Raw genomic sequence first — 25,773 nt, forward strand, 5'->3', positions numbered from 1 at the left:
CTTAGCGGGTCCACCCCCCCTCTGGTCATGGCCAAGGCTAAGTCCGGTAAGAGTGGCCTCAACAGCGGATCCTTTCAGCGGGCCAGTCCCCACCTCCGACAATTGCCAAGTTTAGTTGACTGTCCAGGCCCCTTCGCAGGCGATATATTCCTCCCGCTCACCGTCTCCGTCCACCCAGGGTGAGGTGGGGGGGGCCCACGACTCGTCTCCGCAGACCCCAGCCGGTAGTCCAAAGTCCAGCGTGAGAGAGAGCCACTCGGGGCACCTTTCCCCACGTGTCCTCCACCTCCACCCGCACTGGTGCACCTCGCAAGCCCCCACAATAGTCCGGGGATATCCAGGCCCGGCAGCCTGCTCAGGGCCCCCAATCGGCTCACTCGGCTCCGCACCCCCAGCAGTCACTGCAATGCGATGGGAGGGGGGGGGGGGCTGCACCAGGGGGGGTGGGAAAGACACTCACGGTTTGCTGGACCCCACTGCGGGGCCGACGCCAGGTCCACGCCGGGTCCACCGGCCCACCCGCCTCGGCGCAGACACGGGCCCCGCCGGGTCTATCCACAGGTCTTCTGTCCACCGCTCCGGCGACCACTGGTGTGGGGAAGGCAGTAGACTGGGCCCAGCGCACTTCTGATCCCTCAGCTCCCGGGGTTCCGCTGCGCCTGCACTCCCGGCTCCAGGGTAGGCGATGGTGCCTCCGGGCGGGGGTCACCAAACTCGAGGCCCCGGCCTCGCCCAGGCCAGGTAGGCCGCAGCTCCTCCGCGGCGGTCCCCGGGCAGCCGTCCCCGCAGCCGGTACTATGGGGAGAGGCAGGGGGCTCCGTGATGGCTCGCTGGCTGCAGGGAGGCCCTGGTCCTGACCGAGGTGCGGCGCCGCCGGCTTTCGGGCGAGCCCTCCGGATCAGGTGCTCCAAAATCGAGGCCCCGGCTTGTCCGGCCGGCACCAGGCCGCTCGCTGCTCCGACGTGTCACGCCGCTCTGAAGGGTCCCGGAGCGCCGCTCTCGGCACCGGATGATTCCCAGGATCTTCCACCACTATCACCCCAAACTTAATGCCCTTTTCGGGTCCGGGGGCCAGGAGAATAGAAAGGATAATCTTCGGGCCGGCGGGAGCTCTAGCAAGCCACGTCCGCCATCAACGCCCGCTAAGCCACGCCCCAGTTTCCCTCCCTTTTAGTGATGCATTTTCAACTATGTGTGGCATCTGGCAATCCAATAGTGTACTATTCTGCCCAATCTCGAAATGTCAGGACCCTTTCTCTGTTGTTAAGAGCTTGGTAGCCCACCCCAGAGGTGTGGCCACCTGTGGGCTACATGCCCACAGGAAAACCGTTTTGGGACTTTTCTCTCTTTCTGTCCCAGTCACGAGCCCATCTACCTGAACAAAGGGCTACCCCATAAGAGTGTGATCACCATTTACCCACTAGAGGCGGTTCACTTTTTAAGCTTACCTTTTGGGCTAATTCCCTAGATGGCTTCCTGCACAGGGGAGGTGACATCTCACCCTGTAGAAGGCTTCTATTGTTCCTAAGCCAGGGAGTCATTCATACTACTACTCATCAGGGCAAAATACGGTCCGATGGCCAGTGACTGTGTGAACAGCAAAACACACAAGATGATGGACGAAATGTTGCACAATGGCAAAACATTCACCCCCAGTCACAGATTGGAGTTTAATCCATCGTTATTTTGCTCACCAAGCCACCCCAGTTCAGACATGGCCATATGCAAATCAGTCTTGACCCTGTGCCTCATGGGAACAGTCCAGCACAAACTCCCAAGCCATGTCATCCCTGGACCGGAATCAAGCATCCTAGGACCGGTTTCTGGCTATCAGCCGTCTTCAGCCAGGATAGCTTGACTCCAGTGGCTTAGTGAGCACGGGACCCATGTCTGGGCATACCCTTCCCACATAGGGTGGACAGCAAAACACACAAGATAATGGACGGAATGTTGCACAATGGCAAAACATTCACCCCCAGTCACAGATCTGGGTTTAATCCATCGTTATTTTGCTCACCAAGCCACCCCAGTTCAGACATGGCCATATGCAAATCAGTCTTGACCCTGTGCCTCATGGGAACAGTCCAGCCCCAACTGCCAAGCCATGTCTTTCCTGGACCGGAATCAAGCATCCTAGGACCGTTTCTGCCTATCAGCCATCTTCAGCCAGGATAGCTTGACTCCAGTGGCTTAGTGCGCACGGGACCCACGTCTGGGCATACCCTTCACACATAGGGTGAACAGCAAAACACACAAGATGATCGACGGAATGTTGCACAATGGCAAAACATTCACCCCCAGTCACAGATCTGGGTTTAATCCATTGTTATTTTGCTCACCAAGCCACCCCAGTTCAGACATGGCCATATGCAAATCAGCCTGGACCCTGTGCCTCATGGAAACAGTCCAGCCCGAACTCCCAAGCCATGTCTTCCCTGGACCTGAATCAAGCATCCTAGGACCGGTTTCTGGCTATCAGCCATCTTCAGCCAGGATAGCTTGACTCCAGTGGCTTAGTGAGCACGGGACCCATGCCTGGGCATACCCTTCCCACATAGGGTGAACAGCAAAACACACAAGATAATGGACGGAATGTTGCACAATGGCAAAACATTCACCCCAGTCACAGATCTGGGTTTAATCCATCGTTATTTCGCTCACCAAGCCACCCCAGTTCAGACATGGCCATACACAAATCAGTCTTGACCCTGTGCCTCATGGGAACAGTCCAGCCCAAACTGCCAAGCCATGTCTTCCCTGGACCGGAATCAAGCATCCTAGGACCGGTTTCTGGCTATCAGCCGTCTTCAGCCAGGATAGCTTGACTCCAGTGGCTTAGTGATCACGGGACCCACATCTGGGCATACCCTTCCCACATAGGGTGAACAGCAAAACACACAAGATGATGGAGGGAATGTTGCACAATGGCAAAACATTCACCCCCAGTCACAGATCTGGGTTTAATCCAACGTTATTTTGCTCACCAAGCCACCCCAGTTCAGACTTGGCCATATGCAAATCAGTCTTGACCCTGTGCCTCATGGGAACAGTCCAGCCCGAACTGCCAAGCCATGTCTTCCCTGGACCAGAATCAAGCATCCTAGGACCGGTTTCTGGCTATCAGCCGTCGTCAGCCAGGATAGCTTGACTCCAGTGGCTTAGTGAGCACGGGACCCACATCTGGGCATACCCTTCCCACATAGGGTGAACAGCAAAACACACAAGATGATGGACGGAATGTTGCACAATGGCAAAACATTCACCACCAGTCACAGATCTGGGTTTAATCCATCGTTATTTTGCTCACCAAGCCACCCCAGTTCAGACATGGCCATATGCAAATCAGTCTTGACCCTGTGCCTCATGGGAACAGTCCAGCCTGAACTGCAGTGACTGTGTGAGGCTACTGGACAAACTGGGTCACAGAGTGGTAACTTTTCTAAATGTTGAATTTCTTTATAGTGACATTAAATTCGACTTGGGCATCAAGTTGGGTTTAATGCCACAATTAATTTCATACCTTATTGTACCCATCTGAGTAGTCCCATTCAGGAGTTAGCCGGGCTGAGGGGTCGGCCAGTAATAGCCATTGGGGCTACTAACTCTCCCACAGCAAAATGACAATTTAGAAGTGCTACTGTTAAGACTAATTTAAAAATACATTTCCTACTTAATAATATACAGCTCCCTGTCTTACGGCTTGATAGTCCTTCCTTAGGGGAGATTTGCTTATATTGTTAAGAGAGGTGGGGGCTTGCCATTAATTTGAACCACTGTACTTCCAGTCTGCAGTGGCAGGCTGGGAGCAATTTCGTACCTTGTTACACTGAGGGTCGCACAATTAGTTTTGCTGCCCTCTGTTGACATTTTCCCTTGCATACCCTGGGTACCATGTACTAGGGACTTGTAAGTAAGTCAGTCTATGCCAATTGGGGGAAGCCATTTCAACATATGCTTGGTAATGTGTTAGAACACTGGCACTGAAGTCTGGTTAGAAGGCCTCAGTTCACTCTCAGAGTCAATAAACCAGCAGCCTCAGTCACAAAATGTGGTTGTGAACATGCAAAAAGAGACCTTTCTTTACAGTTAGTGAGAATTGCACCAATCTGTGAATTTGACAACTGTTTTCTCAATATCCTGCAGATATAATTTGGCCCTGTAATGTAAATGGTAATGAATCTCATCTCATTTCTGTTTCTCTGTTCCTCTTTCCGATTCACAAGGATCTCTTCCCTCATAATCTTGTTCACTTTTGATATTGCCTGATCTAATACCTTCTTAGAATATCCTCTTTCCTTGAACCTGGAAATCATTATCTGTTGCTCTTTTTAAATACTTCCTCAGTGTTGTAATTTCTCTTAATCCTTATGAGTTCTCCGTACGGTATACTCTATTTCAATTTTTGGGGATGTCCACTTCTGGCATGTAATAGGTTGTTCCCCACTGTGGGTTTTCTGAATAAGTTAGTTAAAGCCTATCCCCCCATATTTCAATAGTGGTATCCAGGAATTTAACATTAGTGTTGTTTATTTTCCCCACAAAATGTAAGTTCCAGTCATTACTATTCAACGAGTTAACATACTCTACAGGCAGATAATATGGCCCATTCTAGATAGCAAAAACATGGGGCCTGATTACGATGTCAGGCACACTCGTTGCAGATTGGAACCGTCTGATCATCAATTAGTGGTTCCCACCGCAGAATTTGGAAACATACATTTTTCAATGGCAGCTTGTGCAGCAGGCGGAAAAGGCCTGCAGCACATGCTGCCTTTGAAAAATGGATGTTTATAAACATCCCTGCACCGTGTGGCAGACACCATGCGGTTTAGGGGAGGCACCATAGGTGCCCCCCAGGCTCTATAGTGGAGGCCGCAGAGGGACAGGATCCCTGCTAGGGGCCCCTAAAGTCCCTTTCCTACATCCTTTCCAGGGTGTAAAGGCTGACATGGAATGACTGTCGGAAAGTGACATCATAATCCCGATGGCAGAGCCGAGGTTGGCTCCGCCATCATTATGGGATTATGTGTCATTCCGACACTCTGACGGGCTCCTTGAGCCAGTCGGAAGCACGGCGGACGATACCTCAGACCACCGCATCGTAATGGGACAGGCAGACCGCAGGGGCAGATATTGGGCGGACCGCAGCCGACGGTCATCAGTTGCGGTCCACCCGTCATTGTAATCAGGCCCTTTGTCTATGAACCTTACCCTTAATTCCACATATTCTAGGAACACAACATTCCTCCAAGGATCTGCTCCTCCCACCAGCCAATCAATAAATGGTGTAGCTGGGAGCAAGCAGATCCCCATTGCAGTCCCCTGTTTGTTTGAACAATTCATCATCAAACAAGAAATAATTATGGGTCAGAAAAAAATGCAACATCTATGGTAACATTTCAAGATATGATAGTGACCTGGCCCTCAGAAAGTGTCTGCATGCTGCAATGCTTTGTTAATGTTTGATGCTAGTGTACAAGCTACTGACATTGATGTTTGTGAGGAGAAATTCCTTCTCCCTTACAATACCTTAAAAACTGGATAAAAAGTCCCTAGCATCTTTAATATGGAAAAGTAATAGCAATAAGAAGAAATCAATGTATCAGGAGGTGCTCTCAAGGGGACTCCCAATTGCAGACACTATTGATCTCACTGGAGGATTTATAGGATCATTGTGGACTTTCAGCAATAAATATGGAATGGGGATCCTAGGATATTCACACCTTAAGAATTGATATTGTCCCATTCCAACAGCTCTCTCTCTCTCCAGTCCACCAATAACTCACCAAATTGTTTGCTTGTGAAATTTATCTCCGTTCTAGCCAAACTCACATAACAATTTGGATTACACAAATGCCTCTGTCTTTCTTGCACATACATCCTTTTACTGAAGATCACTATATTACCTCCTTTGTCAGAAGGTCTGATTACCAATTCTGTTTCCTTTTCTTTGATTTTTAGAGCCTTCATTTGGCTCTACGTTAAATTAGACACCCTCATTTTCCTCAATCTCTTCAGATCTCCTTTGACAACATCTAGGAAGGTATCTATCGCATTATAGGGCATATTAGGTGGTGGTTGATATGAAACCACTAGGGTCACTGAGACCAGCTTTAACTCCCAAACTGGCCAAATTTAAATATTGATCCCTTTCAGTATCTTCATCCTTACTGATATTCAAATTAAAAGGTATACATTTTCGATCCAAAATATCCTTATCAGTTGTTACCTTGATGTTGTGCCATTTTCTAAGTTTCACCCGTCTCCCCTTCCCTTTAAAATAAATACAGTCCACGATTCTCCCTTTTCATTGCTGCTAAGTTGCAAAGGCGCTAAACCTTCTACAACCACTACCCATTTGTCCTCGCCCCTTTCAACTAGTAGCATGCAACAGTGTTCCCACCATTTTCCAGGCTGGTGAACAGTGTGTTTTCTTTATAATTGCACATTGAAAAATAATCTGAAATGAAATCCTTGATGGAGGTGAATGCATTGTTGATTTATTGGAGCGCAATCTCTTCTGTAGTGACTGTCCAAGACGAGTGGGTTCTTTCTTGCCCTCTCCTGGTCTGAGAGCAGAGTCCAATTTTCTCATTTTTAATTCCAGCTGTGTATGCAAAAGCGTCAAATCACCCTCAAGCTCCACATATTAGACCCCGCTCCTTCCAATTAGTAGTATACAACGGTGTTCCCTCCATTTTCCAAGCTAATGAACAGTGTGTTTTCTTTACAATTGAATGTTTAAAAACGTTTTCAAATCCTTGATGGAGGTGAATGCATCATTGATTTATTGGAGCACAACCTCTTCTGTTGTGACTGTTCAAGATGAATGGGTTCTTTCTTGTCGTCTCCTGGTCTGAGAGCAGTGTCCACGGTTTACCCTTTTAATTGCTGCTAAGTATGCCGAGGTGCCAAATCACCTGCAAGCTCTACCTCTTTGGCCCGCCCCTTCTACGTTAGTAGGAAGCAACGGTGGTGGCTCTGGGTGTGATAGCCACAGGACAGGTCCTGTGGCCAAAACCCAGCTGTAACAGCCAAAGTCCATGCTGTGTGTGGGTTTGGCTACCTGTGGGGAGTTCATTGCGTGTCCAGGCCCTGCGTTTGAAAATAAAATATTACTTTGTTAATGCACAAAAGATTGTTTTCATAGACTAGCCTATTTTCAAATCTTTCCTGAGTTTTTCTTTTTTATGTGTTTTTTTTCTTTAATATTTTCTTTTCATTGTTTCTGAACATTTAAACTCATTGTATGTGTGATGGCATACCTTGCAACAGATTTGGGGCCTATTTTACAAGGTCCCTACCGGCACTTCTGCTCCGTCGGAGCTGTACTTTCATGATGCTTTGGTCGCACAATGTGCCACAGCATATTTACAATGTCACGCAAAAAGTCACTTTGCGTGGCTTTTCATATCTTTGTAAATATGGCCCCCTTTCACGCAGAACACTGCATTAAAGAGGCATTCCGTGGGTGCTGCTGTGGGTGCTGCCACGCAACACCCATGGAATCTAAAGCATTCCCAGATTCATGAGGAATCATAAACCTGGGAAATCATTAGATTCTAACTCCAACCGAGGGGTGGCGATAGGGAGGCGCAACGAGGAAAATGTTTCTTATTTCTCCTCTTTTTTTCCTCTTTCTATGTGTGCTGCATTTTGCAGCACCCATAGAAAGAAGTAAACACCTCTTGTGATTGTTTTTGTGCCGGAAGGTGTCCCTTCCTGCACAAAAAAAATCTCCCTACCAATGCAGACACCCTTGCACCATGTTGCAAGGGTGCCTGCGTTGACGCATGGCAGCCCAACATTCTTTAGCGCAGGGGAAAAGGACAGAAATGTGCCTTATCTTGTAGATACGGTGCATTCCTGCCCTTTTCCTTTGACATAGGGCTGCGCCACAAGATTCCTTGCAGCACTGTCCTGCGCCAAAACCTCGTAAATGAGGCCCTTGGTTATTAGAGTCAAAAATAGTGTTGATCCTGAACATGGAGTTATACGGTAAGAAATATCATGTATGTGGGGGCTTTTTCACACGTCAGAAAATATCGTGCCTCTGTAGATCTACTCCAAAAGATGCTACAGATTGGGACATCTGTTGGGACAAGGCACACTCCTTCTCACACCAGCCTATAAACAGATCAGCTAAGAGGGAGTGAACGTATGCCCCTTCCCATGGCCTCCAATTATGAAAAGATTAACATATGGGCTTGGAGGATATTTTATACAGGCAAATGCATCAAACTTTTTTCTACCGCAAACGGTGCAATTCGCAAAAATCGGCCGTTAGGGCCTGCAAAAAGGGCTTCTGCGATACATCAAACTGTAAGGCTCTTGCAATTTAAGAAATCTCAGTTTATTGCGATTTCTTGAATTGCGATTGCATTTAAGGAATCGCAAATTGAGATTCCTTAAATGCAATGCATGATGAAATCGCAAATAGCCATTTCGCTAATAAGGGTCGCAAATTACCATCAATTTGAACTTGATGGTAATTTGGCAAAACTTTGAAAAATGCACTAAAGTGCATTTTTCAAAGTTGTAGGTTACACACACACACACATGCCCTTGGGGCATGTGTGTGCACAACATGTGTGCACAGATCGATTTCAGGGGGTGCAACAGGGTGTCCTTTTGACACCCTTGCACCCTTGAAATTGCATGCGCAATTTGCGAGTACCTCTAGGGTACTCGCAAATTGCGCATGCAATTTCCCATTCTTTCCTTTGGGCCTGTAGGCCCATAGGAATGAATGGGAAGGCATTTCTTAATTGCGACTCGCAAATTGCAAGTCGCAATTAAGGAATGTTTGGTATTCTCTCATTTTATAGCGATTCCTACATTCATAAGCTTTTGCAAATCCTTAATTGCGATTCCTTAATAATCGTAATTAAGGAATCACAAAAGCCTGCATTGATGCATGTGCCTCATTGAGTGCATTGAGTGCATTGATTTGACACATTTAGGGTGATTAGAATATTGTTTGGTGAACATGGAATGTGTTTCAGGTATTGATCAGGTCTCAAATAAAACAGATCGGTAAGTTCTGAAGAGTAACACATCGTATCAATACATTCAAATGTTTTTTCTGTATGTCTGGCCCCCAAGTGCTTTAAAATGTTGAGTTTTACAAAAAAAGAAAAATGTCAAAAAAGAACTGCAATTTTGACAAAAAAACCTACAAAATTGCTTTTTTTGAAGCACTTTAAAAAACACCTGTTCTGCCTTTAGCTAATAAAAGTGCAGCCTGCAGCACAAGTGCTTACTCCCTCTGATGCCACTGCAAACCTTCAGGTACCTTCCTCCACTTTCAAGAGGAGCGGAACGGACTACCAGGGACCGGATCTACAGGTGCATGCACGATCTGGTCTCCTTTGGTGGTACCTGTTCTAACGTGTGTATTTGTAATACGTACGTTCACCCAGAAGGGTATCTTGGTGCTGAAAAACAGATGTTTATTGTTATTCAACTCAATAGTAGTCATGTTATCGATCTTAGAAGAATGAAAGGCTGATTGGGTCTGTCGAGATTTAAACCTGTGACCAGGAGGGCAAACACAGGCACCTGCAGTGGACGCATCAGTCCACTAAGCCACCAGACCCAGTTTTTGTCATCCTCCTCTCCGTTCCTGCAGCCTGCTTCTTGTGGTCCCTTCCGAGATACCACCTGGTCGTCAGTGCTCTCTTCCCTGCAGCAGCCTGCCTCCTGTGGCCCCCTCTGTACCTTTTGGACCTCTGCCCAGTATCTGTAGCTGCACCAGACCCCACATATCCTGTAAACTCTAAAGCCTCTCCGTTTTATCCCAATTTCTTCCTTGCCCCATCCCCTGTGATTAATTCGGCCTCCTGGACACCTTCCCCATGTCTCTACATCTGTAATTCCCCTGTCTCTGTGCCTTCTGTGAACCCCTTCCCCATGTCTCCACTTGTCCATCATCTCTGCCCATTACCTCTGTACCCCTCTGTCACTTATACCACCATGACACATCTGACCCCCGCAGCTGCCCTATGTCACCTCTCAAAAACAGGTTTTCTGGTGCCAAAGAGATCGGATTGAAACCCACACACTCTGGCACAGACACCCCCCTGTGGTGCCCCCGGAGACTATGACCGACCAGAGACTCTCACAGTGGAAGTCCACATATTGTAACATTGTACAAAGGCAAACACATTTACCTTTGTATTGAACGATTTGCCAACCATGGCCACTAATTTTGGGGAATGTGGTGAGCTACCTCTTCTTCATTTCTAGGTTCCACTAGAGGTGGTGATCCATCCTGGTGTATTATACATTTGCGTGCAAAAACACAGCGTCTTACAGTGCCAAAGATACTTGTTACAGTGAAGAGTTCTTTTACATTGTAGCTTTTCTTTGATATGCATGTCTATTATTCATATAATGGGTGTATGTATTCCGTTTTATTCATTAAAACACATTTCTGTTGTTCATTGGCAAACAGATCAGTAACACAACCATGCTATCCTATACAAAGAGACAACGCCTGTTGCTTTCCTGTGGTTAGTGACCGGGGTCATTATCTGCTACTTACGGCTGATTGTAGGAGTTGTCACCCTGCCTGTCACCATAAAAGAAACCTTTTGCTTTTGAGCTACTGCCTGTTATTACTGCAGGAACTAGCGAATGTTCTAGACGAGCTACATTGGCCTAATCCCATGTGCTGTTTCCCTTAGGAGTGTGACATCTCTTACCACCATCGAAACTGAGTACATTAAGAACCTCCAGAAACAAGTGTACCTGCTTGAACTCGAAACATCATTTCTATATCCTTTTATTTATAATCTACGAATGAGAATAAAACATTTATTTGGCTTTGCTAATGTTTGCGAATGGCTGGATTGTTTTAATGTATGTTAGATTTGGGTAATTGATATTTTTTCTCCCGGTTGCTTTTCCTCTAATCAATGGTATTTTGTACCTCCTGCTGCATGTGTTTATCGTATTATTTTCCATGGAGGTCGGGTACCTTTCTCATCATTGACCTTTTCGGGGTGATTATTATTATGAAGTCAGAATTGTAGTCAGTAGATTAGATTTCTGTTTCTTCATATATTCGCACAACTTGTTACACGACAGAGGTAACTTATGAATCTTAACCCTGGTGCATCTAAACTGTAGGTCTATCACCCCATTGCCTGCCATTGCCAAGTGTTTGGAACATCATGGTTCTGTCTAAGCATGGGCGGATTTTGCGGATTGGCAATCCGCGAACTTGCGTATTTACGGATTCGCAATCCGCGAAGATCCGCGAACTCTAGCGGACTTGCGGATTTTTCCGTTTTTTGTGTTGGCGCGTGTTCGCGCCGATTTTGGGACAAGTTCGCAATTGCGAACTTACTTTTCGGCTTGCAACGGCCGCGACTATGTTGTTTCTACGTCTGGTTTATCATCACAGGTTCACAGCACCCTCTGTTTCACCACTGCCACCCTCTGGGACACCCATGCCACCCTCTAGTACATCCTCACAGGCACCTATTAGGTTTATTTATTACTGTAGATTATGGTGGTTGAAAAAAGCTAGCACACCTGCCCTTCTTCAACTGCCATCAATTAATTTGTGTTTCATTAATGTGTCAGTAATTTTGAAAGTTCCAGTCTGGCTGGCACCTGCTTCCTTCCTTATCTGTAATTTGCTTTTTGTTGCAGTGAAATTTTTTTTTTACAGGACCTTTATGGTGCTATTCTATGAGCCTGCTGTTTGGGTCATAGCAGGGTCATAGAATTGTTGCAAACTCTGGAGGGGCCCATCAGGAAGCACTACCTTGAATGTTACTAATGTTAAGTTTGAACTTTTGCACCTGCTCATTGCTTTCATTTTAGCTAAAATCGTTTTTTTTGCAATTTCGCGCGTTATTTGGGGCGCGAATCCGTGCGAGATCGATTTCGGAAGCCGCGAATACGTGCGAATACAAAATTGTTTTTGTTGCGACGTGTATGTTCGCGTGATCTTGCGCGTGTTCGCGAGGCGCTTCTAGCTATTCGTTTGCCAAGTTACCCTATCGGTCGTACACGGGCGCGGCCATCTTGTTGGCGTGACGTAATTCCGTTTCCGCCCGCTATGTGTAATCTCGCAAAGTGTGCTGCTCGCGAGTACAAGTTCGCGCGTACTCGCAAGGAAAATCTCGCGCGAACTTACCCACGCGGTCGTGAACGGGCGCGGCCATCTTGTTTCTCATTCATTGCTATGGTTCTGGGCATGCTTTCTCTATCCTCTCTCAATCTCTGCCATCCTTTGCTTGTTTGAAGTTTTTTTGATCTAATTTTACTTATTATCTAACCCTCTATTTTTCTAGCTCTATATTTTTGTGTTTTCTGCAGCTTTTAGTTACTTTTAAACTACTTTTTTAAACTCTTTTATTTTCTTCTTCACTATTCTATTTCTTCTTTATCATTTAAGTTTATTTCTGCCCAGACCATGGTAAAGGGAGCCGGGAAGCACCCTGAGAAGGGGAAGGGTCCCGCACCCCGTGCCCGGCTCCCGTGCGGGCGTTTAAGGGGGGAGCAAGTGGTCCCGAGGGAGATCTTTAGCGCGGAGGAAGTGGCGGCACTGATCTTCCATGTCCAGCGCCGCCTCCCCAAGACGATCCTGGGAGGCGGCAAGATCGCGACCGGCTATGGCATCCGGGAGCGCCGCCAGCGGTGGGAGAAGGTGTGCCGGGCCATGTACAAGATCTCTGGGGTCCGGCGCACATATAACCAGGCCACCCACCGCTGGACCGATGTCATGGACCGGGAGCGGGACTTGCTGGACGCGCTCGGCGTAGAGGTCCCCGGGCTTGGTGAGTAGTAGTAGTAGTACATTTACTACTCTGTTTTATCCTGCTCTGTTATTTGCAAATCTTTGTTCTTTACCAAGAGCAATAATGCTGCCGATTACATTGAGGTAAATTATATTTCAAAATCTTCTATGCATTTCATTTTCAGGTGCACTGCTCTCCTTCTCAGTAGCCTTGCTTGCTACTATGCTTCTTTGTTTTGTATGTTGTGTTCAGAAGCATTTCATTGGCCTGAGAAATTATGTATCAGTGTACTGTAAAGAAAAGAACTGCGTAATGCTAGACAGTAAGGGTCATATTTTCAATTACCGGCGCATCCCTGCAAAGTAGCAGGGATGCGGCAGTAATTGTGTGCCATGCCACCACCACCCATTGGCCCAAAACGTCACAGAAGCCTTACGCATCTGTGCCGTAAAGGCAGCGCATTGCTGGAGTTGCGTGCCAACGATGGCGCAGCTCCAGCAATGCTCTGGGGTACCCTATCTCCCCAATGCTGCATCAAGCCGTACGTCGGCTTCAAGCGCGCAGGGTTTGAGTCATGCATCATTGTCATAAAAATGACTGATTGACATCTTGTAGATTTCCCTCAGCCACTTTTAGGATTCGTTCCTGCGCAGGTACGCCCTCCCTTGCGCTGGAACGCCCCCTGATGGCGCAGGGCTTTACAACGTGATGCATCGCCCATATGCCCATATGTGTTTTTTTTTTTAATATATACGCCGCACCAACACCATGGCGAGTCTTTTGTTCTGCCGCTGCGTCAGAAAAGGCACGCAACAATGGAGGAAAATCAGCCGCAACTTCCGCAAGGGACTTATAAATCAGCCCCAACAGACTGAAGTCCAGTGTCCTTCCTTTAGACAGTCACATGGCTATCAGAAGAAATAGTGGCGGTGGTGGCGGGTGGATTGATAGTTTGAGTATTCACTGATCTGCAAGCAGGATGGACTTTGTCTGTCACGTGTTGTGCACTACTGCCTGCAGTGCCAGGCCTAGGCAAACCTCTTTAGTAGTCTGTTTATTGAGTTACATAGGAACTTTCTAAGTCAACGTTCCGCAAATCAGGCAATACGAATAACGTAGTATACCACATGAGATAGATCCCGTGGAATAGTTGTCTATCTATTTGCTATTTTTCCAAAATATGTTGTTATTGTTCTTTTGAAATGTTTGATTTGGTTGAAAAATCTCATCCATGTTTTATGGTTTTTCTTTCTTTCATGTTGTACATCAGCTCCCCCCAAGGGCAAGAGGACACAGGAGGAGGGTGCTGAGGATGCAGGCCAGGATCGGGCAGGCGAGGGCTCCTTTGCTGGCCCCAGTAAGTTTACATTTTACTAAACAGTACCTATTTTTTCCTAGCGTTCCTCATTCGATTTTTTCTAAATCGTCTTTGATCTTCTTGTAGACTGGATATAAATTCTTATCCTGCCTCGAATATGATGACTCCCTGTGGTATTACTAGACTATTCTTATTAGTCTGTCTGTGTAGCTAACTAAGATTGGACATTTGGCAATTCCATTGGACTCCCATTATATTCAGCAATACCTCTATGCACTGTCTCCTTACTGACTAGATAGTGTGGCAGAGTCATTCAGCTCCCGAAGTCACCGATTATAGATCCCCAATGATCTCTAGATTATCGTACGCAGGACAAGAGAGTAGTACGGAGTCACAGCACAGTCAAGAAGTGTCAGAGGCACTCATGCTTGCAAAAATTCCAAAACCTTTAGCTCATCCACTCTAGTCTAGAGGAACAAAAACCACAGAGTCTATTTAAGTGTAAAAGCTTTATTAAAAGTAAACACATTTATTGAAATCTACTTTGTCATAAAACTATTTAACTGTAAACGGAAAAGTGGTTAGTGCTGACGATTAATTGGACACATTTCTTGTGGTCGAGCCGAACTCTCACCTACTTTGAACTTGATCCTGGTCGTGTTCTTAGGACTCAGGAGTCAAGCTTCTGTCTGTTAGGAGAAAAAGTGGTGCGTGTTAAAAATCAAAAGCAAGCATTCATCAGTTGTGCATAAAAGTGCAGCAAGACAACAGCCTTCCCTGGAAAATGGGACATTTTTACTATGGAGTAGACAGTCACAAATTATTACATTGTATTCTGTTTTTTTAACATTTCTCCTAGACCAAATATTATATAGTAGTGAGTGGTGTATTCTAACTTTCTTAAATGTACTTTGTAGGTGTAACATCTGGTGACGGGGCCAGCGCGGAGGTGGCTGATGTGTTGGACTTGGACTCGGAGGCCTCTGGGGAGGATGCGGCGGTAGAAGAGCTGGTGGCCGTTCCTGTGGGGGATCAAACGGTGGTGGCGGAAACAGGTAAGCTATATATTCCTTACTTATTGAGATTGAAGACTGCATAGTGTGCTTTCTGCACGGGTGTATTACAATTACAAATCAACCAGGTAGTAGCCTCCTCGAAATGTACTTCGACTTAGCTGTGAAGTTTTTGGTGAGAAGAATCCCAATAAGTTCTTAGACGAACGTGATGGATGGGATGAACGAAAAGCGAAAGAAGGGTGTAAGTAAGTGGGACGCGAACTTGTATGATGGCTGGCAAAGAAGAACGATATGTGTTTGCTTGGACCCAGAGGTGGCTGGGAAGGAAAGAATATGGTATGGTGCATGGCTGGGTCAATGATGAAGCAAGGATGGGTGGAAGGACAGCAGCCTGGGTGGGTGAAACAGAAACTGTATGTGTGCGTATACTTTGAATGAATGGATGCCTGGAGCATGGTATTCTCTGACTCTTACATAGCAAATGTGTATCTAGAGAGAGTAGATGGTCGCCAGGTGAAGTAAGTGTTACCTTGAAGAGCATGTACCACCGCACCCGCACGTCCGTCCCAGTGCAGGGAAGGCAAGGAAAAGAAATTGTAAATGTGTCCAATACTTCCATGAATAGTAGCAGTACTTTGTATTGCGTTTGCATTCACAGCATATATCTGGTTATTACGGTGGACACTCCGTACCTCTCTTAATAACTTTAGTTTACTTGTAGTACGTCATTCATGTGTGGGTGTATCACTGTGTTCACTCAATATTAAGCAAAGCACCTAAAGTCATCTCATCTGTCATTAAATACGTCCCATGTGAAGTGATAGATAATCAAATTAGTTAGCTTCTTCAGTTTCCTTTTCTAGTACTCATTTGCACTGTAGGGTGAAAGGTAAATTAATTAAGCAGTAGCCCTTGTAACAGAGTATTCTCAGTGCCACCCGTAATAGAAAAGTAATAGCTTCACCACCTGCATGTACTGGACCGGTACAGTAACGCAAGTCTGTCTCCATCATCATGGTGTGCAACTTTTTTTCTCGGGTGCAACTTCACTGTGCTGTGTCCATGTCATTCTGCCGGCTTGCATAAGATAACGTACCCATTTCCCTAAACAAGAGAGAAGAAGAAGAATAAGACTGGTGTACTGTCATAGTCGACTGTAATGGAAGTCCATAGTGGTCGTAGAATTAGTTCATTAAACTACCACTACTGTTAGAGCAAGGATGCAGAAGTGGGAGGGTTACATAGATACTGTCCTCAATAGTTATGTACTGTGCTTTCAATTTGCTACTTGTACTCTGTGACCCAACTTTCGGCTCAATCACTTTGTGTTATTAATAAGGAGCATTGGTTACAGACTATGTCTTTCTTTCTTCATATAGTTGCTCCTTCTTCCAAATCAACAACAAGGAGGGAGCAGGCTAGATTGGCCCGGCAACGGAGGCTGGAGGCCACAGTCGCCGAGTATCGGCGGCTGGTGGCCCTGGAGGAGGAGGAGGACACGCAGTCGAGCGGGGCAACATCTTCGACTGCATCCTCCTCCGTGACTAAACCAGCGGGACCGAGCCGGGCTAAGAAAGCCGACCGCCACCGCCAAGCACCGGAAACACCAGCTGCCCCCCACAGGAGCTGCAAGGAACGCCAACACCGCCTACGAGTCCGCATGTCCAACCTGGAGCAGGAGGTCCTGAGGTATAAGACCTTGGTTAAGGGCCTCCGCTCCGAGCTTGCCACCCTCCGCAAGGAGTATGATGCCCATGCCGCATCATGCACCAGCACCAGCACCCTCCAGTAGTGGAGTGTCCCTTGCCCTTTTTTTATAGACTTTTGGGGGGTGGGATTTGGGAGTTGGGATCGTTTTGGGACGTTTCAGAGACAATCGTTGGGGTTAGGGTGGGTGAGGGAGATTATTTTGTTAGGGATAAATAAATATATTTTTCAACTACTTTATCTGACCATACCTGTTTTTTACTGCTTTTCAGTCTGGTGGGTGGGGGGCGGGGGTGTAACAGTAACTTTGTTTTCCTGAACAGTCGTAGGACTTTAGTAGTACAACCGTCAAACTCTTGTCTACTCCGAAATAATACTCCATTATACTACCTCCCACCAAACGCTTATCTTACCTGTAATTTGTGTTAGAAATTAGGGCTAGGCCCAGGGCTGGCTCCAGGTGAAATGGGGATTAACGTTGTCATTCCTGGGCGGGTGACATTTCCTCATTGCGGTGTTACTAGTGGTGTGACACAGTGGCAGTTGCATGCCTATGGAAAAAAAGAAAACGAAACCTTGTTTGTACTCCTTACTGTAGCATTACAACGGTTACGGTACGATCGAGAAAATAGCAGGTGACAGTACACTAGAACAGTGCCATAATGTAGCCTAACAAATGGTAAAGTATTGCAAGTATAACTAGTACTTGCGTTGAATTTATTTGACATTGGCTACTACTACTAGAAGATATAGTACTGAAGCTGAGTAAGTCTAGAAGATATCCTCGTATTCCTTCACCAGCCTGTTGCTGCTATCACCTTATCCTCCCCAGCAAGTGTGTGGAATTATTGATGTCATTTTAGTCAGACATCAAGCAAAACAACACAGCCCGGGGGAAGAGGGTTAGGGTTTGTAAAATGGATGGGAATGGGGGTTTCTTTTTGGGTAGGTTTTGTTGAGAGAAGAAAAAAAAAGCAGAGCATGGACAAACAATAATTGAAGATACAGAGTTTACAGACAATCTTTGGTTACAAAGTAAAGGTAAGCACATGCAGTCACACTCATAGAATAAAAGACAACAATGGATACTGTATCTGTATTGCGTATGTTGTTGGAGTTGTCCTGTTGAAATTGGTAAGTAAGTTGCATGCAGCAAACAATTCCTCTTATTGGCGGCACTCCTCCATTCCAGCTGACGCTTCGTCCATCAATGTGGTGGTGACCACTGACAGAAGAGACACCCTGTCCACTGCCTGCCTGGCGGATGTTGACTGAAACCCGGCCTGTAATTATTGAACGGAAAACAGGAAGTGCTATTACAATACCACTGATAAATAAATAAAAGGTATGTACGCTGTGTGGTTCAAAAAGTCACACTTTGATGATGCCTAGCAGAAAAATGGTTACAAAACGTACTTTGAAAGTAACAGTAGACCCAAATACAGACCGTGGATTGTATTCAAACCACTTGCCTGCAAGCAAAAGTATCCATAGCCAGCATCGCTCCAACAGTGCTCTACAACAACAGAACCGCGTTGCAATAGAACCCCCCTAAACACATGCAATCCTGCTGCTAGGGCTAACCCTAACGAACCCTAACTTACAAAGTGCCAAAACTGGTATTTCCTTATGGATTTTGTCCAACTAACTTCTAGCCGGTATTAGACCTTCCCAGGAATGCCCCAGGCAAGACCCGCCAACCCACCCGCAAAAAAACACCCGACACAACACCACCAAACAGCGAAAAAGCTAAATCTCATACTTACAATGTCTCTCGGCCTTCGGTCCAAACGCGGCGCTGTGCAGCTAGGTCGTCATCATCATCATCAATCATCATAACTCCTGTTTTCCACCACGGATTTCCTGAAAAGCAAATGCAATCAAGATTAGACTGTCGCAGCAGTGCTTCGACAGAGACCCCGGCCGCAACCCACCCACGAACAGCAGGAAGCCCCCCAAAACGCTACATTGAGCAAGATGTCTGAAGAAATGGCAAAAAAAAGGCTGTTCCTTATGGATTTTGTCCAAAACACTTGTATCCGGTATTAGACCTTCCCAGGAAAGCCCCAGGCAAGACCCGCCGGCGCCAACCCACCCGCAAAAAAACACGCGACACAACACCACCAAACAGCGAAAAAGCTAAATCTCATACTTACAATGTCTCTCGGCCTTCGGTCCAAACGCGGCGCTGTGCAGCTAGGTCGTCATCATCAATCAATCATCATAACTCCTGTTTTCCACCACGGATTTCCTGAAAAGCAAATGCAATCAAGATTAGACTGTCGCAGCAGTGCTTCGACAGAGACCCCGGCCGCAACCCACCCACGAACAGCAGGAAGCCCCCCAAAAGCTACATTGAGCAAGATGTCTGAAGAAATGGCAAAAAAAAGGCTGTTCCTTATGGATTTTGTCCAAAATACTTGTATCCGGTATTAGACCTTCCCAGGAATGCCCCAGGCAAGACCCGCCGGCGCCAACCCACCCGCAAAAAAACACCCGACAACACCCCCAAACAGCGAAAAAGCTAAATCTCATACTTACAATATCTCTCGGCCTTCGGTCCAAAGTAACGCGCTGTGCAGCTAGGTCATCATCAATCATCATAACTCCTGTTTTCCACCACGGATTTCCTGAAAAGCAAATGCAATCAAGATTAGACTGTCGCAGCAGTGCTTCGACAGACACCAAAAATTACACACAAACCCCCGGAACCCCGCCAAAGAGCACCTCAAAGGCAAGCAAGTCAGCAAAAACGGCAAGAAATTTTCACCTCATATTTGGTCCAAAACACTTTTGTCCATTATTAGAGCTTCACAGCAATGGGCCCAAAACCGTCAACTCACCCGCAAAGAAGTACAACACCCCCACAAGTGCTGAGTCTTTCTTCATTGTGCGTAATCCAGCACTCTGCTTGGAGGGAAATCGCAGTCTGGAGGAGGAGGATAGAGGAGCATGTTCTTCAGAACTTGTGAACCTGAGGAATGTAGACTGCGGCACCTTCAAATCAATAAGCAAACAAGTGAAGACAGTTCTGATGATGGTCTTCTTTTTGGGATTAGGTGATTAAAGTTTGAATTAAATTAACTGTGCAAAACAAAGAAAGAGAGACACAAAGCACACAGGAATAAAAGTGAATAAGGACGAAAAAGAAAGTTCTTGATTGATTGTCTCATTTTCAGGGCTCGGTGTCAGGGAATAAGAACAAGATTTCGTCATCATACTCTGCGAATTCAGGCTGGATGAGGTCAGTGGCACCGAACAGAGAAAAAATCCCCTCATCTACGTTGCTGTCCTCATCGTCTTCATGTGGCGTGCTTTCTCGCACTTTGTAATCTGGTGGTATGAGGTGCTGATTCATCTTGATCATTGTCAGCCGCTCCACATTTTTGGGCGATAGGCGGCTCCGTTTGGCAGTTACAATGCCACCAGCAGCACTGAAAACACGTTCAGAAGACACACTTGCGAGTGGGCAAGACAAATAGTTTATAGCCAGGTTGTAGAGCTGTGGCCACAATTGTTTTTTGCCATGCCAATACTGCAATGGCTCCTCATTAAGAAAGACCACTGTTGAGTCATTCAGATAGTCCTGCACCATCGACTCAAGGTCATCAACTGTTCCTCCACTTTGCTTACTTTTTGCTGTGCCTGTGACATTTTTTAGAGAACCATACCCCATCAAACTTAGCCAATCCTCCTCCCCAGCCACTGTTAGTGTTGTCATTGTGTGTGGTGCAGATGATCCAGTTAACGGTGTCTTTAACGGCTGAGAGGTCACTTGTGCCCCAGCCACAGGTGCAGAAGTGGATTCTTGTGACTGCGGATGGCCTGCTGATGCTGATGCTGATGTACTGGCTTCTCCTTCAATAACCTGCCGTTCTTTTTCAAACCTCTTGGCTGACCAGGCTAACCAATGTTTGTACTTTTGAACATCTGCATCAGCGAAAGGAAAGAATGCGTTGTCTGCCAGCGCCTTTTTGTAGCGTGGATCCAGAATAGTAGCACAAATGTAATGCTGATCTGAGTTGATGTTTTTAAGACGTTCATCACCACGTAGGCGATGTAATAATTTCTCAGACAAAATGAAATGGTTTTTTTTTTTTTCATCTTTTTCAAACTCAGAAGAAACCGCCATCAGTTGGTGCTCCAGTATGCACAACAATGGGATAGCTTTTCCCAAATTACAGTCCTCCTGGCTGACTGCACGCGTGAAGAACTCAAAAGGACGAAGCAGGTCTGTCAGGCTTTTAACTATGGCCCATTGCGCCTTACTCATCCGCAGGTCCTCCTTCTGAGATGTAGCCTCTGTCAAGAAATAGTGATCGAGTACCGTATACTGCTCATGCAGACGCTCAAGCATGTAGAAGGTTGAGTTCCAACGTGTTGCCACCTCCTGGATGAGTGCTTTCACTGGCATTCCACGTTGAAGTAGCAGTCTCCGCAGATGCTTCCGGGCCTTAAAAGAATGGCTGAAATGGTTGCACATTTTGCGGCAGGTGGCCATTACCTCGAACGCTGGACTCTCTTTATCACTCAAGAATTTTTGAACTACCAGGTTGATACAGTGCGCCAAACACGGCACTCTAACATGGTGACCCTGTGACATGGCCTTAACTACATTGGCGCCATTATCCGTGGAAACATAACCAATCTTGCGTTTTAGGGGGGATAGCATTGACAACACCTTTTTGTCAAACTCTTCCAAAAGGTTTTCTGCTGTGTGACTTTTCTCCAAGGCAAACATGGCTAGTGTTGCATGTTTCCGAGCAGCTTTGAAAACTTGGTCCGGGTCAACACCTGCGTTTAGCTTTGCTATAACACCTGAAAAAGAGACCCAGTGTGCAGTGATGCACATGTAATCATCGCCTGGGCCACTGGTCCACATGTCTGTTGTCAGATGTATTGTGTGAACAGCACTCTTCTGCAAAGCTGCCCCAATCGCCTGCAGCACATCTTCATGTAGTGCTGGAACCGCAACTCTGGCAAAATAGAACCGGCTCGGAACCTTCCATTTAGGGCAGAGCGTTGCAACTAATTCAAGAAAACCTACCGCTTCTACAAAAGAAAAAGGTAGAAGGTCCACAGCTAGCATTTTAGCCAGCTTAGTGTTATACAGACGCGTCAGTGGGTGGTTGCGTTCATATGGCACGTCTGAAGTAAGCATTGTTCTAATGTTGGCCTGGACCAAGCATTTACGGGCTGATAATGACTTCGTTGACCCAATTTTGCTCGCTGGTGAACTTTTGTGCGTTGGTGTCTCACTCGCTCCAACACTCTTAGTGTGCCTCACATTGGGTGTGCTGCTGAGAGGGGTACTGGGTGTAAGGGAAGTGTTTGACACGTCTTCTTCCTGCTCGTCAACATCAGATGAAACATCAACGTTTCCTTGATTTTGGCCTTTCTTGATCGCAGCTAGGTGCGCAAACCATTGGACACCGTGCTTTCTGTCAAGATGACCACTCTGGCCGCCGGTACCATAGTTGCTACCTGGCTTACCACGACTAACTGCAAGCTTACAAAGGGTACAAATGGCAAACCTTGGATTTTTGGGACAAACAGTAAAGAAGTCCCAAACTGGGGACTTGAAGTGTCTGTGGGACCTGGAGGAGGCGGCGATACTGGTGGTGGTGGTGGTCATGAAGCTAATGCCAGATGAAGTGGAGGATCTGGATTGGCCAACTTTTGTACGTTTTCCACTTTCACCGCCACTAATTAAGGTCGAGGTTGACGCAGGTCTCTTCTTTCCAGAAAGAAATATGGAAGCGGGACAAGTTGGTGTACTACTTAACTCCAATGATTGTGGTGTTTCCACTGCCTCCTCATCGACAACATCATCATCATCATCATCACGCGCAGCAGCTCTTCGGGCTAGGGTCAAAATGTCTGTTTGCTGCATGCCCGCTGGGGCTGCAGTGACCTTTATGATGACTGGGTCGTCGTTGGCAGAGTCTTCATCAGCAGCAGTATCCGCCACTTCTTGTTGAGCCTCATCACACTCCATAAGTCTGAGACTTTGGACGAGCTTCCTTTTACGCTTAAGTACCTTTGTTGGATCATGGTGTGCCTCACTCTCAGACGGCTGTGGTGCTGGTTCCCAAGTTTGATCCGTATCATCAGAAGGAGGTGTGCTTGAAGAGGATGTAGACACCACCCTTGATCTCTTCCTTGCTAGGGTTGTGGAAGACAATGAAGGATCATCAGGAGGAGTGGCTTCCTCAAATGATACCTCGCCTTGATTGTCGATTTCCTGATGTGCCCCTACTTCGGGAGGAACAACTATTGTGGGCACTTGTTGTGACCCTCCATGCACCTCTGCATGCGCATCTCCTTGCGCTGCCTCTCCTTCCACATGTACTTGGGCTTGTACTTGCACATGTGATTGTTGTTGCCGCTGTGGTTGTTCAACACTCGTCAGATGAGCTACAACAACCTGTGTTGATTGAGGGACATTGCTGCTGCTTTCTTGCGATGAGCCAACATCACTGGTCGATGGTGATTGAAGAAGTATACTGGCTGCCTCTGCAGCACTCAAGGGCTTGGACTTAAGTTGGCGTGGTGGTGGTGGTGGCACTGAGCCCAATGGAGCGGGGGTGCTGCTGCCAGCTTGGTCCCCAGCAGATCCCGCTGCAGCTGCTGCAGGCATACTTTTTTTTTTACTCACAAAAAAAGGGGCGGGCGGCACACCAGTGTCCTTGGTAACTTGCTTCTTCTGCTCCTTACTGGCACCTTTCTTGCTAGAGGAGCTACGGGTTACTTTTTTTGGGGCCATCTTCTTCAGAGCAGGTCAGCAGGCAGCAGTTGCACGAGTTGCAGAGGGTTCTGTGTCCAGACGTGACGTCGCGTGACGTTATGCTGCACACACCGCTGCAGGACTTCTTCCTGGCACTGGTGGTTCTATTGAGTCTTCTTGTGCACCTAAAAGCAATGGAAGACAGAGGAACATCAGTTCAGTTATACACCCCAAAAAATCGACAAAACACAGAAAAATGAGCACAATCCCATGCCATCCATGATGTTTACATTGAAGACACCCCACAGAAAGACTAGGGACATGCAAGTATGCAACACTCACTACCCCTGGGCATAAGGGATGAAAAGTAGGCAAAATAAGTGCAGGCCTCAGACACTGCCTCTCCTCAAAATGGCCCCCTTACACCCCAAGCACATGTTGCTGCCTGTACCAGCCAGCACTCAAGATGGCCACCACCACCACCCACATGGCCAGTCCACATCAACAGTACACCCCCAAAAAACAGAAAAACAGCCAGAAATCACCACAATCCAATGCCATCCATGATGTTTACATCAAAGAGAGTGAGACAACACCACAGGCACACTCAGTCCATGCACCACCACCACCCCTGGGCAAGCAAAAGGCCACACCAGCAGCCCCCCAAAAACGACAAAAAAAAAATAAAATAAGCACAATCCCAGCCCATCCATGGCCTCAATTATGTTTAAATTCAAGAAGACACCCCACAGAAAGACTAGGCCCATGCAACACTCACCACCCCTGGGCAAAGGGCCACACCAGCAGGCCCAAAAAAACGACAAAAACCAATAAAATCTGCACATTCCCAGTCCATCCATGACCTCAATGGTGTTTAAATTCAAGAAGACACCCCTCAGAAACACTAGGCCCATGCAACACTCACTACCCCTGGGCATAAGGGATGAAAAGTAGGCAAGATAAGTGCAGGCCTCAGACACTGCCTCTCCTCAAAATGGCCCCCTTACACCCCAAGCACATGTTGCTGCCTGTACCAGCCAGCACTCAAGATGGCCACCACCACCACCCACATGGCCCGTCCACATCAACAGTACACCCCCAAAAAACAGAAAAACAGCCAGAAATCACCACAATCCAATGCCATCCATGATGTTTACATCAAAGAGAGTGAGACAACACCACAGGCACACTCAGTCCATGCACCACCACCACCCCTGGGCAAGCAAAAGGCCACACCAGCAGCCCCCCAAAAACGACAAAAAACAATAAAATAAGCACAATCCCAGCCCATCCATGGCCTCAATTATGTTTAAATTCAAGAAGACACCCCACAGAAAGACTAGGCCCATGCAACACTCACCACCCCTGGGCAAAGGGCCACACCAGCAGGCCCAAAAAAACGACAAAAAACAATAAAATCTGCACAATCCCAGCCCATCCATGGCCTCAATGGTGTTTAAATTCAAGAAGACACCCCACAGAAAGACTAGGCCCATGCAACACTCACCACCCCTGGGCAAAGGGCCACACCAGCAGGCCCAAAAAAACGACAAAAACCAATAAAATCTGCACATTCCCAGTCCATCCATGACCTCAATGGTGTTTAAATTCAAGAAGACACCCCTCAGAAACACTAGGCCCATGCAACACTCACTACCCCTGGGCATAAGGGATGAAAAGTAGGCAAAATAAGTGCAGGCCTCAGACACTGCCTCTCCTCAAAATGGCCCCCTTACACCCCAAGCACATGTTGCCTGTACCAGCCAGCACTCAAGATGGCCACCACCACCACCCACATGGCCAGTCCACATCAACAGTACACCCCCAAAAAACAGAAAAACAGCCAGAAATCACCACAATCCAATGCCATCCATGATGTTTACATCAAAAAGAGTGAGACAACACCACAGGCACACTCAGTCCATGCAACACTCACCACCCCTGGGCAAAGGGCCACACCAGCAGGCCCAAAAAAACGACAAAAAACAATAAAATCTGCACAATCCCAGCCCATCCATGGCCTCAATGGTGTTTAAATTCAAGAAGACACCCCACAGAAAGACTAGGCCCATGCAACACTCACCACCCCTGGGCAAAGGACCACACCAGCAGGCCCAAAAAAACGACAAAAAACAATAAAATCTGCACAATCCCAGCCCATCCATGGCCTCAATGGTGTTTAAATTCAAGAAGACACCCCACAGAAAGACTAGGCCCATGCAACACTCACCACCCCTGGGCAAAGGGCCA

General features: G+C 46.9%; 1 protein-coding gene across 1 annotated transcript in view; it reads left to right on the plus strand.

Annotated features, from left to right (window-relative positions):
* LOC144827218 (uncharacterized) overlaps nt 1-25,773 on the plus strand; it is a 346,090-nt gene that overhangs the window by 73,477 nt on the left and 246,840 nt on the right. The window contains exon 3 of the mRNA XM_078685608.1: nt 10,689-10,778. Coding sequence (XP_078541734.1) covers nt 10,689-10,778 — 90 coding nt within the window. The remainder of the gene's footprint in view (nt 1-10,688; nt 10,779-25,773) is intronic.

Source organism: Lissotriton helveticus, chromosome 4_1, assembly GCF_964261635.1.
Source record: "Lissotriton helveticus chromosome 4_1, aLisHel1.1, whole genome shotgun sequence".
Classification (NCBI taxonomy): domain Eukaryota; kingdom Metazoa; phylum Chordata; class Amphibia; order Caudata; family Salamandridae; genus Lissotriton; species Lissotriton helveticus.